Source organism: Anabrus simplex, chromosome 2, assembly GCF_040414725.1.
Source record: "Anabrus simplex isolate iqAnaSimp1 chromosome 2, ASM4041472v1, whole genome shotgun sequence".
Taxonomy (NCBI): domain Eukaryota; kingdom Metazoa; phylum Arthropoda; class Insecta; order Orthoptera; family Tettigoniidae; genus Anabrus; species Anabrus simplex.
In genome coordinates, this window is record NC_090266.1 from 571,484,349 (window position 1) to 571,511,796 (window position 27,448).

The following is a 27,448-nucleotide window of genomic DNA, read 5'->3' on the forward strand; positions in this document are numbered from 1 at the left end:
ACCTACGGCCCCTGCCTCCGAATAACACGCTGCAATCATTGAACTGGAGTGATGAAAATGACAATATGGCCTAAAAGCGCCCAGCTTATATAGCATTTCGAGAGTTAGTTTCCAGAACCCATTACAGAGAGACTGAATGCCTGTACACACCCCCAACAATTCCTGATTGGTTAGTAACTGTGGAAGAAGGAAACAGTAGGAGTGTTGACAACTTTGACATAAGAACAAAATATCAATCAATACTGATCTGCATCTAGGGCAGTCGCCCAGGTGGCAGATTCCCTATCTGCTGTCGTCCTAACATTTCCTTAAATTATTTCAATGACAGTGGAAATTAATTGAACATCTCCCTTGGTAAGTTATTCCAATCCCTAACTCCCCTTCCTATAAATGAATATTTGCCCCAATTTGTCCTATTGTATTCCATCCTCATATTGTGATCTTTCCTACTTTTAAGGACGCCACTCAAACGTATTCGTCTACTAATGTCATTCGACGTCATTTCTCGGCTGACAGATCGGAACATATCACTCAGTCGAGCAGCTCGTCTCCTTTCTCCCAGTTCTTCCCAGCCCAAACTTTGCAACATTTTTGTAACGCTGCTCTTTTGTTGGAAATCACCCAGAACAAATCGAGCTGCTTTTCTTTGGATTTCTTCCAGTTCTTGAATCAAGTAATCCTGGTGATTGTCCCATATACTGGAAATATACTCTACTTGGGGTCTTACCAGAGACTTATAAGCACTCTCCTTTACATCCTTGCTACAACCCCTAAACACCCTCATAACCATGTGCAGAGATCTGTATCCTTTATTTACAATCTCATTTATGTGATTACCCCAATGAAGATCTGTCCTTATATTAACATCCAGATACTTACAATGATTCCCAAAAGGAACTTTCACCCCATCAACGCAGTAATTAAAACTCAGAGAACTTTTCCAATTTGCGAAATTCAAACCTGACTTTTAACCCCGCTTATCATCATACCAATGCCTACTGTCCATCTTACAACATTATCGAGGTCATTTGGCAGTTGCTCACAATCTTGTAACTTATTTATTACTCTATAGAGAATAACATTATCCACAAAAAGCTTTACCTCTGATTCCACTCCTTTACTCAAGTCATTTATAAATATAGGAAATCATAAAGATCCAATAATACTACCTTGAGGAATTCCCCTCTTAATTATTACAGGGTCAGATAAAGCTTCGCCTACTCTAATTCTCTGAGATCTATTTTCTAGAAATATAGCAACCCATTCAGTCACTCTTTGTCTAGTCCAATTGTACTCATTTTTGCCAGTAGTCTCCCATGATCCACCCTATCAAACGCTATAGACAGGTCAATCGCGATACAGTCCATTTGACCACCAGAATCCAAAATATCTGCTATACCTTGCTGGAATCCTACAAGTTGAGCTTCAGTGGAATAACCTTTCCTAAAACAGAATTGCCTTCTCTCGAACCAGTTATTAATTTCGCAAACATGTCTAATGTAAACAGAAAGAATGCCTTGCCATAGCTTACATGCAACGCATGTCAAACTTAATGGCCTGTAATTTTCAGCTTTATGTCTATCACCCCTACACCAAACAATAATCAAATAAGGACTTCAGATGTGGTACTGTATCCCAACCCATTGTCTTTAGTATATCTCCAGGAATCTTATCAATTCTAGTCCCTTTTCTAGTTTTTAACTTCTGCATCTGACTGTAAATGTCATTGTTATCATAGGTGGTAAATTTTAATACTTCTTTATTGTTAGTCACCTCCTCTACCTGGACATTCTCCTTGTAACCAACAATCTTTACATACCGCTGAGTGAATACTATTGCCTTCTGAAGATCCTCACTTACACACGCCCCTTCTTCGTTAAAAATTCCTTGAATGTCCTTCTTGTAACATGTTTCTGCCTTAAAATACCTATAACATAGCCTTGAATTTTTCTCTAAAATTTGTATGACTGCCAATTATGCTTGCCATTGTGTTAGCCTTAGGTAACTTCTTTGCTAGATTCAATTTCCTAGTAAGTTCGTTCAATTTCTCCTTACATCCACGGCCATTTCTAACTCTATTTCTTTCCAATCTGCACGTCTTCGTATTGTAATAAGATGGGTCTTTAACATTCCTTAACACCCTTAAATGTACAAACCTATTTTCACATTCCTCAACAATTTCTTAAACCCATCCCAGAGTCTGTTTACGTTTTTATTTACCGCTTTTCCACCGATCATAGTTACCTTTTAGAATTCCCTCACGCCTGCTTTTTCAGCCATGTGGTCCTGACTAATAGTCCTACTTTTAAGACCATCCGTTCCATCACATTTATTTTTAACTACGACAAAACAGCTTGGTAATCACTAATACCATCTATTACTTCGGTTTCTCGATAGAGTTCATCTGGTTTTACCGCTAAAGGAGGTACGCATCTCAGTACAAGAAAGCCAATCCATCATTAACTGTATCAATTAAGAGTTCAAAATTGTTATGACTTACAATATATCAAGATCACAAAGGAAGTTCTGTTTAATTTCTTTCGGTTCACACAAACAAACTTTTTCGTACGAAAATGGTTTCATTTTATGGACACAACTTTGGACAAAACGAAAACTAACACTACACATTTCTGCAATCACTCGTTGGTACTGTTAAAATTGCAAATTTTGCAGGACACATTAGGCGGAACGCTTCTGCACGTATTGCATAACACTTAGAACTACTAAATTTGTTTGACTGCTTAAGTCCAAATTATTCAGCCCGTGCAGTCAACATCTCACGGGGTTTCATTGATCCTTCAACTCATTTAACTTCGCACACTTCATGTAATAAATCTATAAAAGAAACAGGCTGAGATATTAACTGCTCATCATTGAGTGCACGGTGTGACGACAATAGCGTAATACGGGCTCTTGGGTAACAGTCAAAGTAGCACATTCATAGTTGCCACGCCATGCGCGGAGTTAAGCGATTCATGACCATCTAGCGCTTTGCTGTTCCAGTACTTGTCCAGTTTCGGTAATGATCATGTTGACAAGATCATTGACCCAGCGCATTTCCTCCACACACCCCCCTCCGATTTGGTGGTCAATATAACAGGACTTTATCTCTTCATTACCAACTCCTTGTTACATTTATTGTCCATTAATACCAACTTAAACGTTAATGCAGTATCCTTCAGTTTATGGAGACGATATCTCTGGCCAATAGCTTTAGTTTTGCACAGAATATTTTAAGCGATAGGAAACGGTCAGTCTTCCTTAACATTATCGTGAATTTTAATTACTATCTACTAACTCAGTGCTTCATAACACGATAGCTTAATACATTTTCGCACTGGATATTGTTCTACAAGCCATGAACATAAGATTCCAATGTTTGGCTATAATTAACTGTCAACGATCTCTGAAATAGTTTCCTTGGGGATATCAAACTTCCATTTCAACCCAATGCTGTGCTGTTGCCCTCTCAATTGGCCAGCGTTTTTTATTCCTGATTTCTTATCCCAGTTACATGTACACACGTTAGGTTGTATATATACAGTGAGAATAAAGTCACTGTCTTTAAAATAAGGAAACAACAACGAAATAAAAATAATCACCTGGATGTCAGAAATTTTACATGAGATACTATCGCAAGGCTCATTTTTCAGCATTACTCCACAATTAATTACTATAACACACACACACAAACACACAAATATTACTTCATTTATCACGATGTTACACACTCCAAGTAAGGTAATTTACGACATTACTAAGTACACAGAAATAGGGTCAATATTGACCTCAATTCATGAGATATAGAGCAACAAAAAATTTACTTGAGAGAGCATTTCGTAACATAATTTCAATATTTATGCAAAGAATACAAGTTTTCGCCTCTTTTCAAATATGACTTAACTTCGTCACAGGTATCATCAATTGTTGAAAATGATTTACTTACAAGGTTTGTAAACTGGCCAAAGGCTCCAGTACATCCGCCTGAATCGTGTCCAGAAAATTATGTTTCAAACTCCTGTAACAATTTGGCAAACATCGACATAATTTAAGGTATGTTTAACAAGAATCTTCATATATACACTACAATAACATTAATTTGATAGTAAAAAGAAATACCACATGCTACCCTTCGTTTGTATCTGCGAAATAATGCTGAAAAGATATTCTCTGTCTGTAATGTATTTTACCACTTTAAAAGGGCGAGTGCATTTATCGCGAGATGAAATGATAATTTAGAATATTCACGAAAAACCTGCCGTTTCAAGATATGTGTAAGGTACAGGAAATACTTGAGTACTGTAAACGCAGAGTAAGAAGCGTAGTTATCTAACGGGATAGCAATGGAGGCACTCTCAAGAGCTTGTGAAGCAAAACACTAGCATCCCCAATCTCACTTCCGATACTATTGAAATATATCTTTAACGTAAAATACAGAATCAATACCAAAACCTATAAAGCGTTATCTTCAGTCTTTTTTTTTTGCGTCGCACTGACACAGATAGGTCTTATGGCGACGATGGGATAGGAAAGGCCTAGGAGTTGGAAGGAAGCGGCCGTGGCCTTAATCATGGTACAGCCCCGGCATTTGCCTAGTGTGAAAATGGGAAACCACGGAAAACCATCTTCAAGGCTGCCGACAGTGGGACTCGAACCCACTATCTCCCGATTACTGGATACTGGCCGCACTTAAGCGACTGCAGCTATCGAGCTCGGTCTTCAGTCTTTTAGTCAATGGTGAAAGAGCGATGTAGGCCTATAAGAGACAAACTGGCCGCTTGTATAACGATATTCCTCGAGGAGATATACGAAGCACCACATGTTCGATATTGAAATTGTCACACGAAGAAAGGTTGAAACCACTATTCGAAATGAAAGTTTTAACAGTCACTTCTGAAACCTTCATTATTAAATGACGATGAGGGAAAGCTGAATTCGCGAATGACTTGATGCCAAAACGAAAACGGTTACGAGGTTCCTGATATGGTCTAAAGTTTCTGCAGGCATGAAATTACGAAGTAAAATCTATTCCCAGGGGTAATAATAATAATATTAGTAATAAAATAATAATAATAATAATAATAATAATAATAATAATAATAATAATAATAATAATAATAATAATAATAACGACGTGCCTTTGTATACTGCGTACATACATTACCAGACGTCAACAGTGCTATCACACGTGGCGGTTTAGATGCCCGGCATATAAAAGGTAGACCTGGTAACTGTCGGTCTTTTGGAAAGCTGCAGTGCACAATGAGCGACCAAACTGATGGTAAACCTTCAAGAGAAGAGTATTGATGCTGGAAGCATCAGCATCAAGTGAGGTGTATTCCAAGGAGATACAATGCGTACACAGTGGTTCTGTTTATCTTAAGAGAACCGATCTGCATTGATGAATGGGAGGAAGGGAGAAGGATATATAACGATTGTAGTTAAAAGGATACTTAATAACGCATAGACCGGACATGGAAGGCCTGAAATTGTATGCCAACTCAAAGTCCTTAGAACACAACTAAGATACACAGAACAGTTTTCGGCACCCATCTGGATGAATAATCATGGATTGGACAAATGTTTCATATACGTCTTAGAGAAGGGCCACTAGGTCGCAATGGCTGGCCAAGAGCCGACCATTTACCAAACAATTGACGCTATGGAGAAATTTTATAACTTGCAATTTTCCGGGATACCTTTAAAACCAGAATATAGAGCACAAGGATTACAAATATTACCTTCATTCTCACTGTGTTAGTCACGTCAAGACATTCCTAAAAAGGAAAAGGGTGAAAAAGGTGTTGATTGCTTTTAATGAGGCTACTAGTCCGACTCGTTGGCTGAACGGTCAGCGTACTGGCCTTCGGTTCAGAGGGTCCCGGGTTCGATTCCCGGCCGGGTTGGGGATTTAAATCTTAATTGGTTAATTCCAATGGCACGGGGGCTGGGTGTATGTGTTGTCTTCATCATCATTTCATCCTCATCATGACGCGCAGGTCGCCTACGGGTGTCAACTAGAAAGACCTGCACCTGGCGGGCCGAACCCGTTTTGGGATATCCCGGCACTAAAAGCCATACGACATTTCAATGAGGCTACTTATATTTCAGAACCTGACGATATTACAGACCTGAAAATTGGTATTTGGGGTCTACTTTTAAAATAAAGAAACCGTTTTTTTTTCATTTTTGTAAAATCCAAATAATGGGGGGTGACGAGGGGGTGAATTTTTGAAATGAGTGTATCTACATGTTAAAACTTTAAAAGTTTACACGTGTAAAAATTGATATTTAGAATCTCCTTTAAAAATAAAGAAACATGTATTTTTTGTTTTCGGAAAATCCAAATAGCAGGGGTGAAAAAAGGGTTGAATGCCTTTAATGAGGATACATATATCTCAGAAACTTAAGATATTACAGAACTGAAAATTTGTATATGGGATCTCCTTTAAAAATAAAGAAACACGTATTTTTTGTTTTTGGAAAATCCAATTAATGGCTGTGAAACACGAGTGAAAAATTGGGGTGAATTTTTTGAAAGACTACATCTACAGAATATCTGAGAAACGTAAAATGTTACATACGTAAAAGGTGGTATTTGGAATCTCGTGTAAATGTAAAGAAACATAGGTGATTTGTTTCTGGAAACTCCACTTAAGGGGAACTAAAAAGGAGGTGAAATTTTAAAATGAGAATTTCTACAGTATATCTCAAAAAACTTAACATGTTACAGAAGTGAAAAATGGAATTTTCTATCTGTATTAAAAATAAAGAAACGTGTATATTTAGTTTTCGGAAATACCACTTGGGTAGTGCGGTGGTTAAAAGTGACTGAAAATCGTGTTGAATTTTTTGAAATTAGGCTACTGATATCACGAAAATGAAGATATTACAGACGTGAAATTTCATATTTGGAATCTGCTTTAAAAGTAAAAAAACACGTATTCTAGGAAAATCTAATGAAGAGGGGGGGGGAGGTGAAAGAATTAAAAAATTAATTGACTTGATTGTATGAGAATACTTATATCTAATAAAAACTAAAGTTGTTACAGACGTGAAAATTGGTATTTAGACCTTCCTTAAAAATAAAACGACGCGTTTTGGGGGTGGGGGAATCATCTTTGGGGGCGGGTGTGAAAAGGAGTTAAATACGTTTTATGAGGACACATATCTCAAAAACTGAAGATACTCGGTATTTAGAAGATGCTTTACTATGAAAGAAACAAATATTTTTTGCCGGAAAATTCACTTAAAGTGGAGGCGGGGGGTGTGAAAGTAAGTGAAAAATGTTAATTATTTTTATGGGAATACTTATATCTCAAAACTGAAGGTAACACACGTGAACATTTGTATTTGGAATCTCCTTTAAACATAAAATAACATCCCTTCTTTGGGATGGGGGGGGGGGGTGTAAATCAACTTAACCGCGGTGGAGTGAAAAAGGAAGCGAGACCAATTGATTTTACTGTTCATAATGTACTTATAAGGAGCCTCCGTGGCTCAGGCAGCAGCGCACCGGCCTCTCATCGCTGGGTTCCGTGATTCAAATCCCGCTCACTCCATGTGATATTTGTGCTGGACGAAGCGGAGGCGGGACAGTTTTTTCTCCTGGTACTCCGGTTTTCCCCGTCATCATTCATTCCAGCAACACTCTCCAATATCATTTCATTTCATTTGTCATTCATTAACCATTGCCCCAGAGGAGTGCGACAGGCTTCGGCAGCCGACACAATTCCTATCCTCACCGCTAGCTGGGGGCTTATTCATTCCATTCCTGACCCGGTTGAATGACTGGAAACAGGATGTGGATTTTCAATGTACTTATTCTGATCATAAACCAATCATTTTTAATATTTCCTGGGTTCGTTTTCAAGAGCCATCTTTTCCTTCGGAGAACCTTCTTAGATTACAGTAGATTTTCCTGGCATATAACTTAAATAAAAATTTAAAATTTGAAATAAACGATAGGAATGAGATTGACCGTGCAATTATTCACCTCTATAATAAAGTCAATAATGCCCGGAAGTATGTCATTCGTATCGCCAGAAATCCTGCGCACTTGCCTACGAGCGACAATGATATTGGTCATACTGTCATCAATGACAATGGCAGCAGATGCAATTTACCGCCAAGTATCGGTCATGCATCTTGCTGTGGGGTCCAGAACATCAATAATAATAATAATAATAATAATAATAATAATAATAATAATAATAATAATAATAATAATAATAATAATAATAATAATAATAATAATGATCTGGACCGTCGTCAAAATGTGCGGACCGCGCTGGAAAAGGGTCCTGGACGGTTAATGACTACGAATGCAGTCCAGCCGCGGGTTCAGTACCGCCAAGGCACCCAAGAAGACACCACCCCAGATGTCCTGAAGGATTTGATCCACACTAAAAATTCTTATAGGAAAAGACAGCAGAGATGTGGGGACCGAAATGACCGGGTAGATACCTGGACCTAGGCCGGGAAGTACGAAATCGATTGCTGGAAAAAATATTTTAAAAATTGGAGGAACGTTGCCGTAATCTCTCAGAAAACGAGTCAGAACGCGAAATTTGGCGGAATCTCTCAGAAAACGAGTCATATCGCGGATATCGGCGGTTATATATAAAACGACAAGCATTCAATTATAAATTTCACTATAATACCCTAGCGAAGCACGGGTATCTTGCTAGTCTGCTAATAAGTGCACATGTTGTGGTAATACAGTGCAAATGAAAATTTTTCCAGAATTATGGCACCTCTATGATTTCACAAAGTTCCCATTCTGTTAAACTTGATCATTAATTTTTAATTAATAGGAGGTGCAGTATTTCACAACAATCATTTCCAATAATAAGTTCTTTCAAAAATTTCAGTTACTATTACATTCCGTTTTAGTGATTGAAAATACTGCCCCACTGTGTTCAATCATTTCAGTTATGTGTTTGTTAGTTTGATTTGATACCAGAATGTGCTTCGAGTATGGTTTCTTCATATCAAAATTTAATGGTACCGTGCTAATGTGCATGTGCCCCAAAATATCAATTTTTAAATATGGACTTCCAAATGCTTTTTCAATTTATATTTCGGTAATTGTCCTGTAGTTAAGCATAACCTTCCTTAATTTGATCCATTCAATTATTTCAATACTTATCTCATTGCTATTGCAATTTACAGACTCTGAGTGTCAGCTTCGCTAGAGATCCACAAGCCCAGCAACTGCGACTTCCTACTCTTAGGTTTGAGTTATTTATGGTTGATTTAATTATTAAATCTGCCAGGCACCAATAATTCTTGCACAATTTCTGTTTCCTTTAAACAAGCCTGCACATCCCGTATGATCGTATTTGCCTTGAGAATGGGTGAGTGTTAATTAATTCAGCCTCAGGCCGTCGTTCCAGTCTTCCGTAAGTAATTCTCCCGGACAGTTTTGAGACACGGCTTGATGACGTGACAATATTCACACCACTCAGCTGTTAGTCTGTTCGATATTTGGTTAATACGATTTTATGTGTAAGGGAAATAATAGTCTGGAACCTTCCGTATCAACTAGGATAATATTCAAGGTAACAGAAAAGGAAAGTTAAATATGTTACATAATTGATATGATTTACTCTGAAATACCAGGATTGCCTCATTTCGTACTCGTACTCTCGTACCCACTTCATAACACCCTGACCAGAGCTGAGCTACTGTAACTTAATCCTTAAAACACCAAATCAGAGATCCATCCTCTGCAATAATTATTTTCTAATTACTACAACTAGAACATGGATTTCATTGACGAATGATCTCCGAGACATTTCTGAATCGTTATTGAAAAAGAAATGTTGTTAGCGGTATTTCGATGTATTAAGTTTAGTGTAAATACATGAATTTGTTTTACCTGTCTTTTTTTTTTCATTTCGTTTGTTACAAAGTTCCGTGCTAAATGTATTTTTATTGACAAATTAAGACAACTTTTATCATTCTGGGCTGTTGTATATATGTGTCTTATTTTCTCTCCTTTAATATGTTCTTTGTAACATCTACGTAGAGTGTAGTTATAAAATGAATATGTCTTATTATAAAACTGCAGTGTTGTAAGAAATGATTCGGCAGATTAGCAGGCTTCGTAGCCAAAGCCACACGAGGGAAATAAAGGCAAAATAACACCGATCGTGTGGCCGCACGGCTTGGGTCACGTAGTTTTCAGCCTGTTTCCGGAAGACAGTTGGTTCAAACCCCACCGCTGGCAGCCCTGAAGATTTCCCAGTGTTCACACCAGGCAAGGCCAAAAGATTGTTTTTAAATGATATCGTCGCTTCACCGGTAAAAGTTTGTATCCCACAATACTCTTCCTATCCATTATTCTCCTTAAGACTGGTCACGCCTCCCAGCCACATATGGATACGCAGTCCATCAGAAAAATGTCCGTTGTGTTCGTTTTCCTATGTCGACGATTAAACGAAAATGAACCTTACACGCATTGTACACTAGGAGTGCGTAAATACGTAATGCAAACGTACATTCCTACAGTACAGTACTGTAAGGTTCATTTTCCTTTACACATAGGCATAGGAAAATGACACAACAAAATTTGTTCTGATGGACTGCATATCCATACGTGGCTGGGAGGCGTGACCAGTCTTAAGAAGAATAATTGATAGGAAGAGCTTTGTGGAATACAACCTTTTACCGGTCAAGCGACGATATGCTTTCAATTTGCATCAGTTTCTGTATTAAGGATTACGATTTTCACTACGATACTGTACATTACTACGTTGTATGATATTTTGCATTTCAGCTTTTACATTTCGACCATGGGGTTAGACAATGAAACATGTATGTTTTGCTTAAAGATGATGTTCAATATTTGGAATGATTACCAGACTTTATGTGAGCCTGAACCTATTCATTTGATTTTTCATATCAGATAATGGGAAATTTATGATACATCTAAGTAAAATAAATCGATTTTGACCAGCCGAACGTGACGTGTGAGAGTCATTCAGTATGGACTGATCACATTGTACGACTCGGAAGACGTACTTTTTCTATTTAATAATAAATGTAATATTATAATTTTGTTAAGAATATTCATAGGTAGAGAGCCTAAGACGACTTACTACATTTAATGATCTGATCGTTTACGTACCCTAATCATCGTTCACACTTACTACACCCAAAACTTCTAAAACTGAAGAGAGACTCATGCAATCATTTAATCACAGGTCTTACTTATATTGAACAGTTTTTAAATGATATAATATATAACTTACAATTCTGTTATTCTGTTGTCTTCTGGGAACATCGCATCTGGTAGTTCTGTAAGCTCATTATTATCAAGGTACCTGAAAAACATAAGGATATAATGTCATTGAAACCAAATATGAAATCGGGAGGCAATAGAAATCATCAAATAACTAACAGTAATGTCCGATTCTATTATACCATGACAGTAATTCATTCTAAAATAATATTTAATAAAATCATCCATTGTTACAGTTTGAAATGGTTTAGAAGGATGCAGGTTTGCTTATAGCCAGGCGACCCTTAGTTTTCAAGAAATCCTGTTTAAAGTTATTTTACTCCATGATTTAAACATATGTTTCTGTTATAGTGGTGGTAAACTATCTGCCATATCAGTGAAGTGACATGCCCTACATTTACTGGAACACGAAGAGAGAGAAAGCCACTTAAAATTAATTCATACAAAAAAGGAATTATTGTTACATCAACCAACCAAGTTTAGCATGATAATAACAGTTTCTTGTAGCAATTGAAATCCTGGTAGAGCCTGTGTAGAGCAGAACCCCGACCAGGGTAGGTGAAATTTTACTGAGTATGGAAAACTACGTGTTAATATGCGAAGGATGGTGTTTTGTGCATGTGTGTGTGTTGCCAGGGAGGGCACTTACACTCCATCGTCGAACCAAAGAAATTAACTGTTAAAATAGTTCCTCGCCGCATAAGGGCTTAGAACCCGAGCCCGCGAGGACCAAAGACCAAGATGCTGACCTCTTAGCCATGGAGCTAGACCCCTGATACAATGTAGATAATGGATACGCGATTTCAGTCAGCAATAATAGATCTCGTGTTCTACTTACTACCGATGGGTGACGGGCCAGTTGATTCTTCATTCGTATAAGATATTCAATCCCTGCATTTACTAGTTAAATTTCCATAAACCCTGGTAGATGAAGGTAAGATATTTTAGCAATATCTCTGAAGCTCTATTTCATACGATGGAATGTGGCTTAATACTTTAGCTTCAAAGAATGTGTACTGGATGCTCGATTTATTTGATTCATCACTTAAAGTGCTTTAGACCTAACGAGACACTCCTACAATGCCAAGATAATCGCAGATTTTTAGTGGCACGTGGTCACTATAATTACTTTATCAAACGTATTTCTTAGCTTGTAAGAGCTGTTTCACTGCCTCTCATACCAACTGCTCCACAATTGGCCTCTGAATCTCATAGAAGGAAGTTCAAACTCGTACACCTAGATCAAACCCCTCAGATTAGGCGGGAACTTCACTCGTAACTTTCTTTAACACTCTCAAACTCTAAGACTACACAATGGGGCCAACTGGAAGTGAGCTAAGGAAATCGTGTTTGTTCCTCAGAGCAGAAATAATGAAAGTATGCTTCCTTTATATATATTTTTTTTGCTACTGGCTTTACGTCGCACCGACACCGATAGGTCTTGTGGCGATGATGGGACAGGAAAGGGCTAGGAATGGGAAGGAAGTGGCCGTGGCCTTGATTAAGGTACAGCCCCAGCTTTTTGAATTGTAGAACCACATTTTTAGTCCCAATCTTTTTGAAGTTAGGTGTGTCCGTGCTATATACAAACACACTGCTTTTGAATGGGCAATATGAACGATTTTACACAATAATGGATAGATGATAAAGGGGACCTGGAAATCTCGAGGTAACTGCCCCACCTCCTCAATTTCCGTTGTGAAATTCGCGAGTATAATCATCCGAGTCAAATATGATATTATCATAAAACTAGGTTTGAAATTACTCTTCAGGGACGAACGACTGTTTTTTAAATCTACCCTGGTACCAAAGGAATATATACATTTTGGAGTCTTTGGAATTATTGTAGAAATACTTACTATTCCACACTTGGATATTTAATAATATCCAAACAGAAATTTCCTGAAATTTAAGGTGAATCAACAGACTGATAATGTTAGGGGACAAGGAAATGTATTTTGCTTAATGAAATTAATAATAAAAGCTACTGTATGTGGGGAGAGCAAAATGAACTCTAATAAGGAGTTCATGTTTTTAATGCACTTCATAGAATATTGTATTAACTTGATAATTTTTAATTACGTCTCATCTTATCCTAGTCAAGTTTTCAAATCACAGGAACTATTTTAATTTAATAGTATTGTCTGCGCCACAGAAATACAGTTTTAAATTAATATATAATACCAGAGGGAAATAATTGTGTTCTACTCTTGTACCGTAAGTGTGAACATTGCTGGTTATGGGTTGATGGTCAAGTTGTGTAAGCTTCCGCCAAGCGTGTCCTTTCCAGTGTACATAGTTTCTAGAAACCTATCTAGGACTAACGTTATCCATGACTTCAAGCCTCCTAAGAAAGTTAAGGGTGTTGCTCGGTTCATCGAAATGATACACGTTTTCCGAAAGTGTGTTCCGAAGTTCACTGATCGTGCTGCCCCTCTTAACTCTCTGCGTAGAAAAGAGTCAAAATTGTGTGGAATCCCTCCCAGCAAGCTTCGTTTGATGATCTGAAGGTGTTAGTCTACATATTCCTTCCTCTTGATGCGCATCTGCTAGTGAGCCTGATACTGTTCTACAATAGAGCAACAGGTATCGCAGACTTCTAATCGTAAAAGTGTTGAACGGTTATGTTTAGAGTTAACATGACATATAAAGTTATCACGACTCTTAAATCATGTAGAATACTTGCTGCATGCAAATGTTTTGAGTTATATTTGAACATAATTATCGTTTAAGAAATGAGTCTTTGGCGGCCGGTTTGAATAGTTTGTGGCAATATGAAAGGAGAAGTGAATACGTCACTAGTCTAATGTGTAACTAGTGATTACGTACTGCACCTTTCGGTTGATTAATGTTCCCGCGGTGACTTCCTCTATTACGCCGCGCTGGAGCATTAATTGAATATACACCTGTTTAAATATTGCTCCGGCCACAAAATTCAAAGCATCGGGTCGAAAATCATACCTAGACTCTGAACTGAGGTATCATTTATGAACACGAGCTACAACAACATGGTATATATTCGTTTCTCAGGGTAAATTCGCTTCATTACATTCCCATATGCTTTAGACAAATCGTAGATTCCGTTGAAGAGTATCTGTCCGTTCAACCAGTCATTCCGTATCCATACGTCAAGAAAATTATCTGATCATCACCTAGTATTTAGCATAAATTAATTCAATAGATCCGTTTATTATCATACTACTATGTACTACAAGTTACTTAAGGAATAGAAACGCAAAATCAAAACTATATCTAGTTTATTAGCATGCTAATGTATTATAAACTTGAATAATATGCATCCATCGGCAATAAAGAAAGGAAAATCGTGTGAAATTACAAAAATCATTCTTAAATGCTTAAGTTCCGAGATAAACATATTTGAAAAATCTTTAAATTATCATCATATTTGCTTACACTTTCGTTAAGTTTCAAAAATATATCATATCTTCTAGGGGGTGCCCTAGCATGTGAGCCGGTCATCCGTCCATGTTAGAGGCAGCTTAACAGATTTAGCTAGGGGTGGAACCTTGCATGGTTGCCCGGTATTCCGCCTGTGTAGGGTCCACCAAGTTAGTAGTATGTAATTTGGCTTAGGCTGGACATTGTTATTTTTCTTTATAACGGATCAAATGGGTATTATTACTGTAGATCTAAAGAAAAATAATAAATCTAAATCTATATCATATCTTCCGTGTTTAAATTGATACAAGGAAAGAATAGGGACCAAAACTTTATTAATCCAAGGAGGAGTGGAATATCTACCTTTTAAAATTGTGTGGGATTTTCTTTGGGGCATCATTTAGGTTTCATCTTTCATTTTGGTCTGTTTGACCAAATTTACTTGGATACATGTTTGGATTCCTGTTTGGATTTTCACTTGTGACTCATCACGTTACGAGATAAGCATTACCATGTTTAAATCTGGGTTCAAAACACCCATGCAGTTATTAACATTCCTATCATAACCAAGAAATGAATAAATTTAAACTATACATTACTGTATGTACAAAATAAATCAAATAATCTTACTACAGAGTGCCATAGATATGATAGTACGTCAGTCTAACCTGCGAAAATCGTGCCATGAATTCCTAATCATATGCCAATATATTTACTTATTCTCAAATATCTCTTCGCTGTGCCAATATTTTGTCAAAGAAAACCGTTCTTCATAATAGCGTTGACGCACTGACCTTCAAATGTAAATATGCGAGACTCCATTCTATTCTTGAATATTTATATTACGTAATGTATAACATATACGTAACCTATCAATATCTTCTGCAGAAAGTTACTACGAGACACATTATGCTTGGCTCAAGACATATATTCAACTTAACATGGCCTAAATCCTTCACTTGCAGTGCTAATCCAAATATAAATATAATATATAACACAGGAATTCGCAATTCAATCATATATCCCATTCTCAAGCAACGAACAGAAACATATCTCCTCACTCTAATTACATATTGCCACATTATTATTCCATTTCCTTCATATATATATATACCTCCATATTAAAAAATTGTCCATTCAACTCTACTTAAATAACCTCTGTGTTACGGTAGCAATATTTATTAGCCTGCATATTCTCTCATACACTGCAGCTTCGTAATATTTCAAACATTTCCTTACAATACAATTATCGTACTGGCCATGATTGCATCACATATTGACCTGAAGTTTTAGGTTACGTCTCGTATCTCGCCTGCATTTTCTACAACCACAACTGGTTAAACGTTTCACGGTCTACACGTATGGATTGGCACTAAACATGCACAAATGCTCAATCAGATCTAGTCTCCATTAACCTTAAAATTATCACATTAGCACCATAGTTATATAGCATAAATTGGCACATTTCATCGGCTAATAATTGGCATTTATATTCTAATATCCTTTCATTGGCACTACATCTCTTACTTCTAGCACTCCTGCACACATATAAATATGTCCTGGTCTAGGACATCTTGGTGTAGGCAGCCCCTGCAGTCCAAAGATTACGTCATCTGCGGCTCCGGCTGGGAATCTTGGCTTGAGCTATTTCGTCTTGAGCGACCATTTACATCTGCTTAAGCTGACTCCATCTTGTCACCAGTTCTCATGAAATCATAAAAGAACAAATACATAGTAGAATTCATAGTATACTGGTGAATAGTAGGCTACTCAATACGTAATATTTGTCTTCAGAATCTCGTATTGGTCGAAAATATTCTTTTTTAAATTTAGAGATTACTCTAATTCGGCCTACTTCTTGCATTTTCTTTCGCTTAAACAGATATTGTCTCCCTTCTGGAAACAATAAATTATGCCTTCCTTAGCAAGGATTTGCCGCTATAACACTAATTTCGGCAATGTATGACTTGGCTGTAGTTTCCTTTCGCTTCTGACTTTAGGTGTTAGAGTAATAAATATTTCCCTTCAAATCTACGCCTTTTTCTGCCGATATTTTTGGAGATGTAATCTTCACTGCTGTTTGTATATTAATACTTTAGTATTTAACGTAGCGTTGACCCTTTTATATCCTTCCGTAAGTCGTGCTGCTCCTCTTCAACTCGTAACTTCTTCTTCTCAAGGTAGTCAAGAATCGGTTTCATTCAAATTTTTTAGTCCATCATTATTTAATCTTGAGATTATTTTTCCTTGCGGCCGGACGATATCGATTTACTAGATCTCTACTCTGTGTACTTGCACATTACCTGAAGCTATTGTGCGCCATATTTGTCCACTGTTTCCATGACATTTACGGCCGCTAATGTAACGTAATGGTACAGTACACAACATTAACTTTAATACACTGACTGACAGAGCAAATGCAACACCAAGAAGGAGTGGTCAGAACTTTATGCCAATTACAGGGTAGACTGACGTCACTGAGGTATGCTCATGATGTGAAATGCGCCGCTGTGCTGCGCACGTAGCGAACGATAAATGGGACACGGCGTTGGCGAATGGCCCGGCCCACTTCGTACCGTGATTTCTCAGCCGACAGTCATTGTAGAACGTGTTGTCGTGTGACACAGGACACGTGTATAGCTAAGAATGCCAGGCCGCCGTCAACGGAGGCATTTCCAGCAGACAGACGACTTTACGAGGGGTATGGTGATCGGGCTGAGAAGGGCCTGTTGGTCGCTTCGTCAAATCGCAGCCGATACCCATAGGGAAGTGTCCACGGTGCAGCGTCTCTGGCGAAGATGGTTGGCGCAGGGACATGTGGCACGTGCGAGGGGTCCAGGCGCAGCCCGAGTGACGTCAGCACGAGAGGATCGGCGCATCCGCCGCCAAGCGGTGGCAGCCCCACACGCCACGTCAACCGCCATTCTTCAGCATGTGCAAGACACCCTGGCTGTTCCAATATCGACCAGAACAATTTCCCGTCGATTGGTTGAAGGAGGCCTGCACTCCCGGCGTCCGCTCAGAAGACTACCATTGACTCCACAGCATAGACGTGCACGCCTGGCATGGTGCCGGGCTAGAGCGACTTGGATGAGGGAATGGCGGAACGTCGTGTTCTCCGATGAGTCACGCTTCTGTTCTGTCAGTGATAGTCACCGCAGACGAGTGTGGCGTCGGCGTGGAGAAAGGTCAAATCCGGCAGTAACTGTGGAGCGCCCTACCGCTAGACAACGCGGCATCATGGTTTGGGGCGCTATTGCGTATGATTCCACGTCACCTCTAGTGCGTATTCAAGGCACGTTAAATGCCCACTGCTACGTGCAGCATGTGCTGCGGCCGGTGGCACTCCCGTACCTTCAGGGGCTTCCCAATGCTCTGTTTCAGCAGGATAATGCCCGCCCACACACTGCTCGTATCTCCCAACAGGCTCTACGAGGTGTACAGATGCTTCCGTGGCCAGCGTACTCTCCGGATCTCTCACCAATCGAACACGTGTGGGATCTCATTGGACGCCGTTTGCAAACTCTGCCCCAGCCTCGTACGGACGACCAACTGTATCAAATGGTTGACAGAGTATGGAGAAGCATCCCTCAGGACACCATCCGCACTCTTATTGACTCTGTACCTCGACGTGTTTCTGCGTGCATCGCCGCTCGCGGTGGTCCTACATCCTACTGAGTCGATGCCGTGCGCATTGTGTAACCTGCATATCGGTTTGAAATAAACATCAATTATTCGTCCGTGCCGTCGCTGTTTTTCCCCAACTTTCATCCCTTTCGAACCACTCCTTCTTGGTGTTGCATTTGCTCTGTCAGTCAGTGTATGTTTCACGAGTTATACAATTATAGCATAATATAACTTAAACGTCTAACCTAAGAGTTTAATAACTTAAGTTTAAAAGTATTAACCGTCATGCCTGGGTACTGCATAGCTTGAACACATGACCTTTTAATTTCCAACACCTTACTCTTCATAGGTGGTACATTTCATGTTATATTAGTATGATTTACTTGCAGTACTTACCTGGAAGAGAGTCCTGTCCGAGTAAATCGACTGAAGATCATTAATAAATTTACGATGGATATTCCCCTTTTTATACTCTGAGATTGATTGTCTAAGAAAAGAGAAGTATCTGGGAATAGTTCTGTTTACGAGTATTTCTGAATATTTACTTCTCATTGCAAACCTTAATACTATTAATTTAACACCGAGTGTGCTCTACCGCAGAGTTAGATTATGGCAAGTTTACGAGGACTTCAGCATAGGTTAGGACGTAATGCAGAGTTAATGTCTCAAGTTACATCATGAAACGGCAGATTACTTGTTGCTGCTCGCTAGCCAGAGTGTGTCTCGTAGTTAATACTTCAAACTTGACGTTAGAGACTACTAAAGAAAGGGCGAGAATTCTATATTTGAGCTATAGGTGAATCATAGCCAGCTTGCTGACTACAAAGCTGCTTTCTTAAGCTTTTTTGCATTCAGTTATAATAATCATCAGTACAGCAGATACTAATATGACGCGTAGTGAGCACGTTATCTCCCATAGCCTTTTTATGACTACTGCCCAGCTAGTTGGCTGACAGATACTAGAGTCTGGGAGAAAATTGCCTCCGTTAACCGGTCTATATACGTGAGGAGTACCAGCATTTGTCTACAGTGTAGGCAGATTGATAGTAGGATTTTAGAGGCATTAATATTCCGGTCATCAGTCCAAGGATGAAATCAGTGATAGGGTGTGGGAGTGAACACGATATAGAGAGCGATAAGAGATGAACATAAAAACTCTCTAAGTTTCGGACACATCAATATATGTAGAAGAGAACTAAAAGTCGTCAAGAGAGGTTATGCCACTGTACCTGGTTCACTGAAGAAGTGAGGAACCTGCAAGAAGTGAGGATCACTCGCGAGGATATTCAGATTTCGAAGCGAAGAAAGCAAATTCTTTGCAAGACAAATGCCATACTAGAAGGTCGCTAATCATAGAGGAAGTTCATGGTAACTGATCAGTCCTAGCTCTAAAAATAGTTACTGTTTATAGTGATGGATCGCCCTACATGTTTTGGAAACGAGATGTGTAATTGGTATGCTGGTAGGCTCATTAGGTGCAATTATATACACTGCGTGGCTATAAGAAAACAAAATACCCCATTATGGACGCTGCAGATAGGTTTAGAAGTGAACCCAAGCTTTTAGTGCACAATATAGTTATTACTAGTACCTCTCCTAGCTTGCCAGCCGTTAAAAATATTTCTACCAACAAAGAGTTCGAACTGACTATTCGCAGTGTTAGTCCATACAGACTTGATATGCTGCTAGGTTTCATCGTCATCTTTTTCATTAGCCTCTGTCTGTCTTTCTTAGATCTGCCCGTTAGGCTGATGACCCTACAGATTTCATGAGGTTGAACAATAGGACTGGCCACTTTAATTTAATGAACTATAGATTAAGTCATGGAACATGGTCATGGAACAGCCTGAGTCTACTCCTATTTCACGTCCAAAATTTCCGGCGGATCTGCATCTCAACCCAATTCCGCTATACCTGAGAGATTACATTGGGAATATCCCTCAACCATCCATCTTAGCCCTCATAAATTAACCTAGTACTCATTTCTATTGAAGGCTGGGTGAACCTTAGACGTATCTCTCTGACTTGCTAACAGACAACCGAACTCACATACTTTCATGTAGACAGAGCACAATCACAGTTCAATTCTATATCTCATCCATTCAGATTAAACATAAATACATACCTCCCGATAAAATTTAAGAATTGAACCCTGAATCTTCGAGTTAAGAGAGACTTTAAGTCTGTTCTAGATGAACTGGATACGTTTTGTTTTGAGAATAATAATTCAGAATGCTAACGATGTCGGATTTACGGGCACTGTGGCACACGGTATCATAACGACCTTGCAAATCAATCAAAGTTATATTCTCCTGATACTAACTGAACTGAACTTACTTTCGTGTTCCATCTCCAAAACTTTAGGCGGACTAGCACACCTCCGATAAGAGTACGCGACATCTGCTGTGTACAATAAACTAGGTTTTATTGCGGCAGAGGATAGTTTATGAATCAGAAATTCACAACTCAACTGAACACCCGGTTTTCTAGAGAGAAGTTAGGAGAGTACGAGAGAGAAGTAAGAGAGATCAGATTAGAGAGATTAGCCAAACTCAGCTAGAGGTCCTAGCTTGCAAGTTATAACACACTGAAGGTATTTCAGTTGCGTGCAGTAGCCATCTTGTCTATTAACTCCTAGAATGAAATCATGTTGCATTATTATATATACAAGCTGATATACCTGTGCTTCGCTACAGGATTCTCAGAAAGGCTGACTACCTGAAGTCAATATATGTCATTAAAAAACGTCAGTAGGAATGTAGCGATTAAAAGCAATGTTATCGTTTAAAATACTCGATCAAATGAAAAACTGCACATTTTCTCACTTTTAACAAACGGTACTACGGTGTCGATCTAACAGTCCAAAGTTCCAAAGCTGGAATGACCAGGCCGCAGACAGCCGTGAACACTTCTCTGCCATTATTCCCTTAAATATACACACTTCTCATTCTAATCAGTGCCGCAGAGTAGGGATTGAATAGCTCGAATGCTACGATGAACCAGTGTATTACGTACCAGTAGTACCGGAAAAGTTATGAAACAGAAGAATGGCATGCTAAAGAAGAAAGTTACCTAATTCCCCAGCTACTTCCTGCCAGTATTTAAGCAGACTGTTACACTCATACGACTGGGCGAGTTGGCTGTGTGGTCAGGGGCGCGCAGCTGTAAACTTGCATCCGGGAGATAGTGGATTCAAATCCCACTGTCGGCAGCCTTGAAGATGTTATTCCGTGGATTCCCATTTTTACACCAGGCAAATGCTGGGGCTATACCCTAATTAAGGCCAAGGCCGTTTCCTTCACACTCAGAGCCTTTTCCTATTCCATCGTCGCCATAAGACCTAACTGTGTCAGTGGGACGAAGGGCACATTTTAAAAGTATACTCGGTACGCAGCAGTAATCCTACCTATCGGAGATGAGTGGCAACAGAAGACAAAGCACATCACAACAAACAATGGTCAATGTAATGTTATTGTTTATCATTTTATGAGCTTTCTATATTTTAGGCCTTCCCTTTTAATTTTCTTTCCACTCTATGATCTCAGGGCGTCCTATAAGAGTATTTATAGCGTAGACTGTAGTTCCTTAATCTCCGACTTTACATACCGGTACCGATTTTCATTAAATCCTGTCCACCCATTTTCTCGTGACTCGGCGCTGATAAGGACTTAGTAACATCCAAATTCATGAATATCTCTGATCATAGCTTGTATGGTAACAATGTATAAGATGTAAATGTTCGGAAATATAATACTACAGTATATAACTTTACTTATTTAGTATTTATCGATACGACCTCTAATAACATAAGTATTTGTGAATTCAATTTTAGGCCTACCCCTAATCTACCATTTCATTCAGCGTGAATAAAGTTACTTATGGCCGTGATTATAGCGACTTATTCCCCGACTTTGCATACTGATTTTTAATAAGATATGACCACTAATAACATAAATATTTGAGAATTCCATTGTAGGCCTTCCCCTAAACTACCATTTTTCTCAAAGTGAATACAATCATTTATGACCTAGATTGTAGCGACTTATTCCTCAATTTCCCCTACCGATTTTCGTTAAGATACGACCATTAATAACAAAAAAATTGAGAATTAAATTTTAGGCCTTCCCCTAAACTACCATTTCACTCAGCGTGATTAAAATTATTTATGGCCTCGTTGATAGCGACTTACTTCTTGACTTTGTATACCGATTTTCGTTAAGATATGACCATTAATAACAGAAATATTTGAGAAATAAATTTTAGGTCTTCACCTAAACTACCATTTCAGCCAGCGTGAATAAAAACTTTTATGGCCTAGATTATGGCGACTTATTACCCGACTTTGTATACCGATTTTCATTAAATTCTCTTCAGCCGTTTTCTCGTGATACGTGTACAGACAGACAGACAGACAGACAGACAGACAGACAGACAGACATTACGGAAAAGTAAAAAGGGCATTTCCTTTTTTACTGTGGGTACGACTGATACAGAAATACCATCCTTTTTAAATTGTCAGGAATGTACAGACAAAACTCTTATTATATATATATATATACCACTTCAACCCGGGGTCGAAATAGAGTCCCTTCCTGTACCTGAGTCAGCTGTACGTACCTATGCTACCTCAGCTTCGCAGCCCTCAAACCTTGTTCACATTGACCAAATCGTTGATCTCAACGTAGCTATAAGAACAGAGACAGAGACTCAAAGCTTATTCTTAAGCGAAAGTGCCACCTACAAGTCCACATATACAGGCTAGAGTAGAACTTAGGTTGACATACGAAAGTTAGAGTTGAACGTAGGTCTTCAGATGAAGATCGTACATTCTTTGACGAAATATTAAATTCTCTGTAAGCCTGTAGGTGTTAAACATGTTTTTTAATGATGACACTAACGGTCTAACGCAGCTTTTCGAGATAATTGTTACAGATATAAATGTGATATCGTCTACCGCTCAACTACACGCCCCAGAAACAAACGAATGGTTCAGCACGTAGTCAGACAGCATAACCTTGCAAAGCAGGCAACTAGCCTCACCTGGTTCCCTGTTTTCTGCTAGTGGCTTTTACGTCGCACCGACACAGATAGGTCATATGGCGACGATGGGATAGGAAAGGCCTAGGAGTTGGAAGGAAGCGGCCGTGGCCTTAATTAAGGTACAGCCCCAGCATTTTGCTGGTGTGAAAATGGGAAACCACGGAAAACCATCTTCAAGGCTGCCGACAGTGGGATTCGAACCCACTATCTCCCGGAAGCAAGCTTACAGCCGCGCGCCCCTAACCGCACTTCCAACTCTCCCGGTGGTTCCCTGTTACTAACTACTGTATATTAATAAAAAATATGGGTTAATACCCTCTCCCGATTAGAGTAGACAGTACCTGCTGTGTGTAGAAAACTAGGAGTTATAGCAATAGAAGGTAATAGGTTTATTAGTTTAACATTCTATTAAGTATTTTCACGGCTGTTCAAAAACGCACAATTATTAAAATTTCATCCCGCATGAGTTCATTGGTAAATCTACCGACACAAAACTAGCACCCTCAAATACTACCATACTGAGCCAAGACCGAACACGCTAACTGGAGCTCAAAAGGCCAAAGCACTATCACCAGAACTACTCAGCCTGCCAGTGGAAGAGTGTTCATGAGTCTGAAATACACAACCGAGATGAACCCCTCGTCTCTCCAGAGATAGGTTAGCAGAATACGAGACTTAACTAAGAGATGTCAGACTAGAAAATTTAGTCAAACTCAGCTAGAGGTTCTAAGTAACAAGTTGTGAGACTCTGAAGAAATGCCAGTTGCGTGTTAGTGGCCATCTTGTCCAGTAACCCCTAGACCATTTTTCTATTGCATTCTGCCTAGGATCGAACTAGAGCCCCTTCCAGTAAAGGAATTAGGTAAAGCATTCAAGAATGAAAATCTAAAAGTTGAGTTCAGAAAGCACACACTATTTCAGCTAGGGGTTGAACTAGAGCTCATTCATATAACAGAATTAACTGAATCTTACAAGAATTGAACCGATAATCATGAGCACAGAAAGCTGACGCTACTTCAGCTAGGAAAAGAAATAGAGCCTCATCCAGCAACAAAATTAGCTAAAGCATTAAAGAATTGAACCCTTAACTTGAGCTCAGATAGCGCACATTATTTCAGCCGAGGGCGAACTAGAGTCCCATCCGGTAACAGAGTTACCAGAATCCTACAAGAATCGAACGCTTGAGCTTGAGAACAGAAAGCTTACACTACATCAGCCGGGTTCGATTTAGAATCTCTGCCCGTAACACAATTAGCTGAAGCATACATTAATCGAGTTTGACTCCTTGGCTATCCCCATCTTTAAATGATCAAGTTCGACCCCGATTTTTGAACTTGAATTGATCGACGATCAATCTTCCATCAGATTTGCCCAGCAAGTTCATGCGTATCAAGCACTGATTCTCCAGTCAGTGCCTACAGTCTTTAAACTCAATGGTGCTATTCCTTCATTAAATAAATCTGATTAAACCTTTTAATGACAATAAACTGAAGTTCCTGAAGTAGGTGCTATTTGAATCACGTAATATTATGTTTACCGTAGTCATTATTCTCATATATAACCTCAATCCTATACCGGTTTTGAACAAAGGACAAGTTAATTTCTATCAACAAAATTACTCCAAATCTTGAAATAAATACTAAATCTCTGACATACTAAAATCCATGTAAATTCAAACTTTAGAATTAATAACCAATATGACAGAACTTGAACATATCATCAGCATCCTTGATTTCAATTTTGTATGTTCCGTACCATACTCAGATCATTGCATGCAGAGTATCGCGGCCTGTTCGCATATCTGACTGATAATTACAGTTATATCTAGTAATTTTAACATGGATTCTTCTGTTGAAGAAAACTTCTAAGAGTAAGAAGTAATTGTATTAAGAAGAAGATAGACATGAACTGTTTTTTACGTGTAGAGAAAGTGATTTTTCTCAAAGGATTTAGGTTAAGTAAGAACCAGTATGCTTTTATCGTCTGTTATTCGTAGATGGCTTAATTCAAATCGCAAGTAATTTCCTTCCATTATGCCTCCTTCTGCTTTCCCCACAGGACGTCCGCTTTTTTTATTTTCAGTAATATAAATGTATCCCTCTACTATATTAAGTAAAAGGGTCCTATAATTCTATGGAAAATTCTGTCTTCTCACTTTCTTAGTGGGTGTATTGCTCATTTTGTCAAAAATCAAATAGAAATAAAGCCTCGAAGCCACCATGATTCAGCTGTCACAGAACATTGTCACTGTCACTTTCATATGTTTGCTCGACGCCATTCTTACCGCATGAACATGACAGTTGTCACGAATTGCGTTGTTCATAGATTCACTTCATTTTCACACCTTCAATCAGTAAATCGGAGCAGCTTGGTCGGGGGTTACGTTTTCTGCAACTCAACTGGAAATCAAAGTTGATGGGCAATCGAATGATCCGCCATCAAGGACTTTCTGCATTAAGTTATGACGTCCTGTGAGGTTAATCTTGCACTCTTAGTCAGCACATCAATGAGGCGGAGGTGGCCTCTCAGCCACTTGAGGTTTAGTTAGCGACCAAACTCGTGCAAAAACACTAATCACTACACTACCATCCTGAGAGTATATACATCCTAAATACTGTACTTGAAATAATCTACCTATTACAGTTTTGTATTCTTAACATGACGTTCAGTTCTCTTACGTATCCTCCCTACTGACATCATTTTAGTCTTGGAGAGGCTAATTTTCAAATCATGCTCACTGCACCTATCTTCAAGGTCCAAGATATTAGATAGCATGCGTTCATGAAAATCGACATCATTTTAGTCTTGGAGAGGCTAATTTTCAAATCATGCTCACTGCACCTATCTTCAAGGTCCAAGATATTAGATTGCATGCGTTCATGAAAATGTGCCATGAATATAAAGATATAGGAATGGACCAGTCTGCTAACTATATTTTCACCTAAGTAGATAATCCATGTAAACTGTGATAACAAAGGTGAAATATTACAGCCTTCTATAACTCCTGCATGCATCTTGATTCAAGGACTCATTCTACCAAACAAAACTCACTGCAGCTCCATTCCCAGCATAAATGCTTTTCATTGTACCTAATAAACTTCCCTTAATCCCATTATTCCCCAGTTCGGCTAACGTCCTTTTCCGTCGATAATTTGTAAAACGTTTTCTCTACATCCACGAAATATACGGTAACTGCCTACTCCTCCCGTAGCATTCTTCAATGACCTGGCGCATACTGAAAAGCAGATTCTCACAGCCCCTCTTGTGGTCTGAAACCACCCTGGTTTTTATCCAACGTACTCTTAACCACCGATCGCACCCTACCTTCCAAAATGCCAGTAAACAGCTTGCGTGGTATACTTATAAGCACCGGGCGAGTTGACGGCGTGGTTAGGGGTGCGCAGCTGTGAGCTGGCATTCGGGAGATCGTGGACAGTCGAGAATTCTTCTGAGGACGCAGAGCACAGTTTTCTGAGAAACTTCAAGAATATCACCTTATTTTCTTGACACGGCACAAGCCCAAAAGCCTTTACAATATCATGTCTGTAAGTACGGGCCGTGTAAGCATTAATGGCAACATCATTCCTTATATTAACACTTAGGTACTTAAAGTGTTCCCCACGAAGTAATGCCACTCCACCAACACAAAAATTACAATTGAGAGGAATTTTCCTCTGGTGAAACAACTTGACTTTCCATCCCATTTATCTTCGTACCATTATCCGCTATCCATCTCTCAACATTGTCTAGGTCCCCATCCAGTCGTTCACAGTCCTGCAACTGATTTACTACTTTATACTGTATAATATCATCCGCAAATAACCTTATCTGTGATTACAGTTCTTTACTCACATCAAATATATATATAAGAAAATATAAAGGTTCAATAATCCTACCCTGCGGGACACCACCTTAATCATTACAAGATCAGATAACATTTCACCTACACTAATTCATCGAGTTCAATTTTCTAGAAATTTAGCCACTTATTCAACCATTTCTTTGCCTAGTCCAACAGCCCTAATATTCAACAGTAAATATTCCATGTTCAACCTTAACAAAATCCTTGGATAGGTCAATTACTATACAGACCAGTTGACCTCCTGATTCTAAAATATCTGCTAGGCTATATCT

At 38.9% G+C, this 27,448-nt stretch overlaps 1 protein-coding gene across 1 annotated transcript in view; it reads right to left on the reverse strand.

The window, feature by feature from the left end:
• The window catches only part of LOC137498472 (relaxin receptor 1-like), a 342,152-nt gene that overhangs the window by 111,596 nt on the left and 203,108 nt on the right, over positions 1 to 27,448 (reverse strand). Inside the window, exons 8-9 of the mRNA XM_068226010.1 lie at positions 20,955 to 20,992; positions 11,259 to 11,330 (exon numbers count right to left, since the gene is read on the reverse strand). Coding sequence (XP_068082111.1) covers positions 11,259 to 11,330; positions 20,955 to 20,992 — 110 coding nt within the window. The remainder of the gene's footprint in view (positions 1 to 11,258; positions 11,331 to 20,954; positions 20,993 to 27,448) is intronic.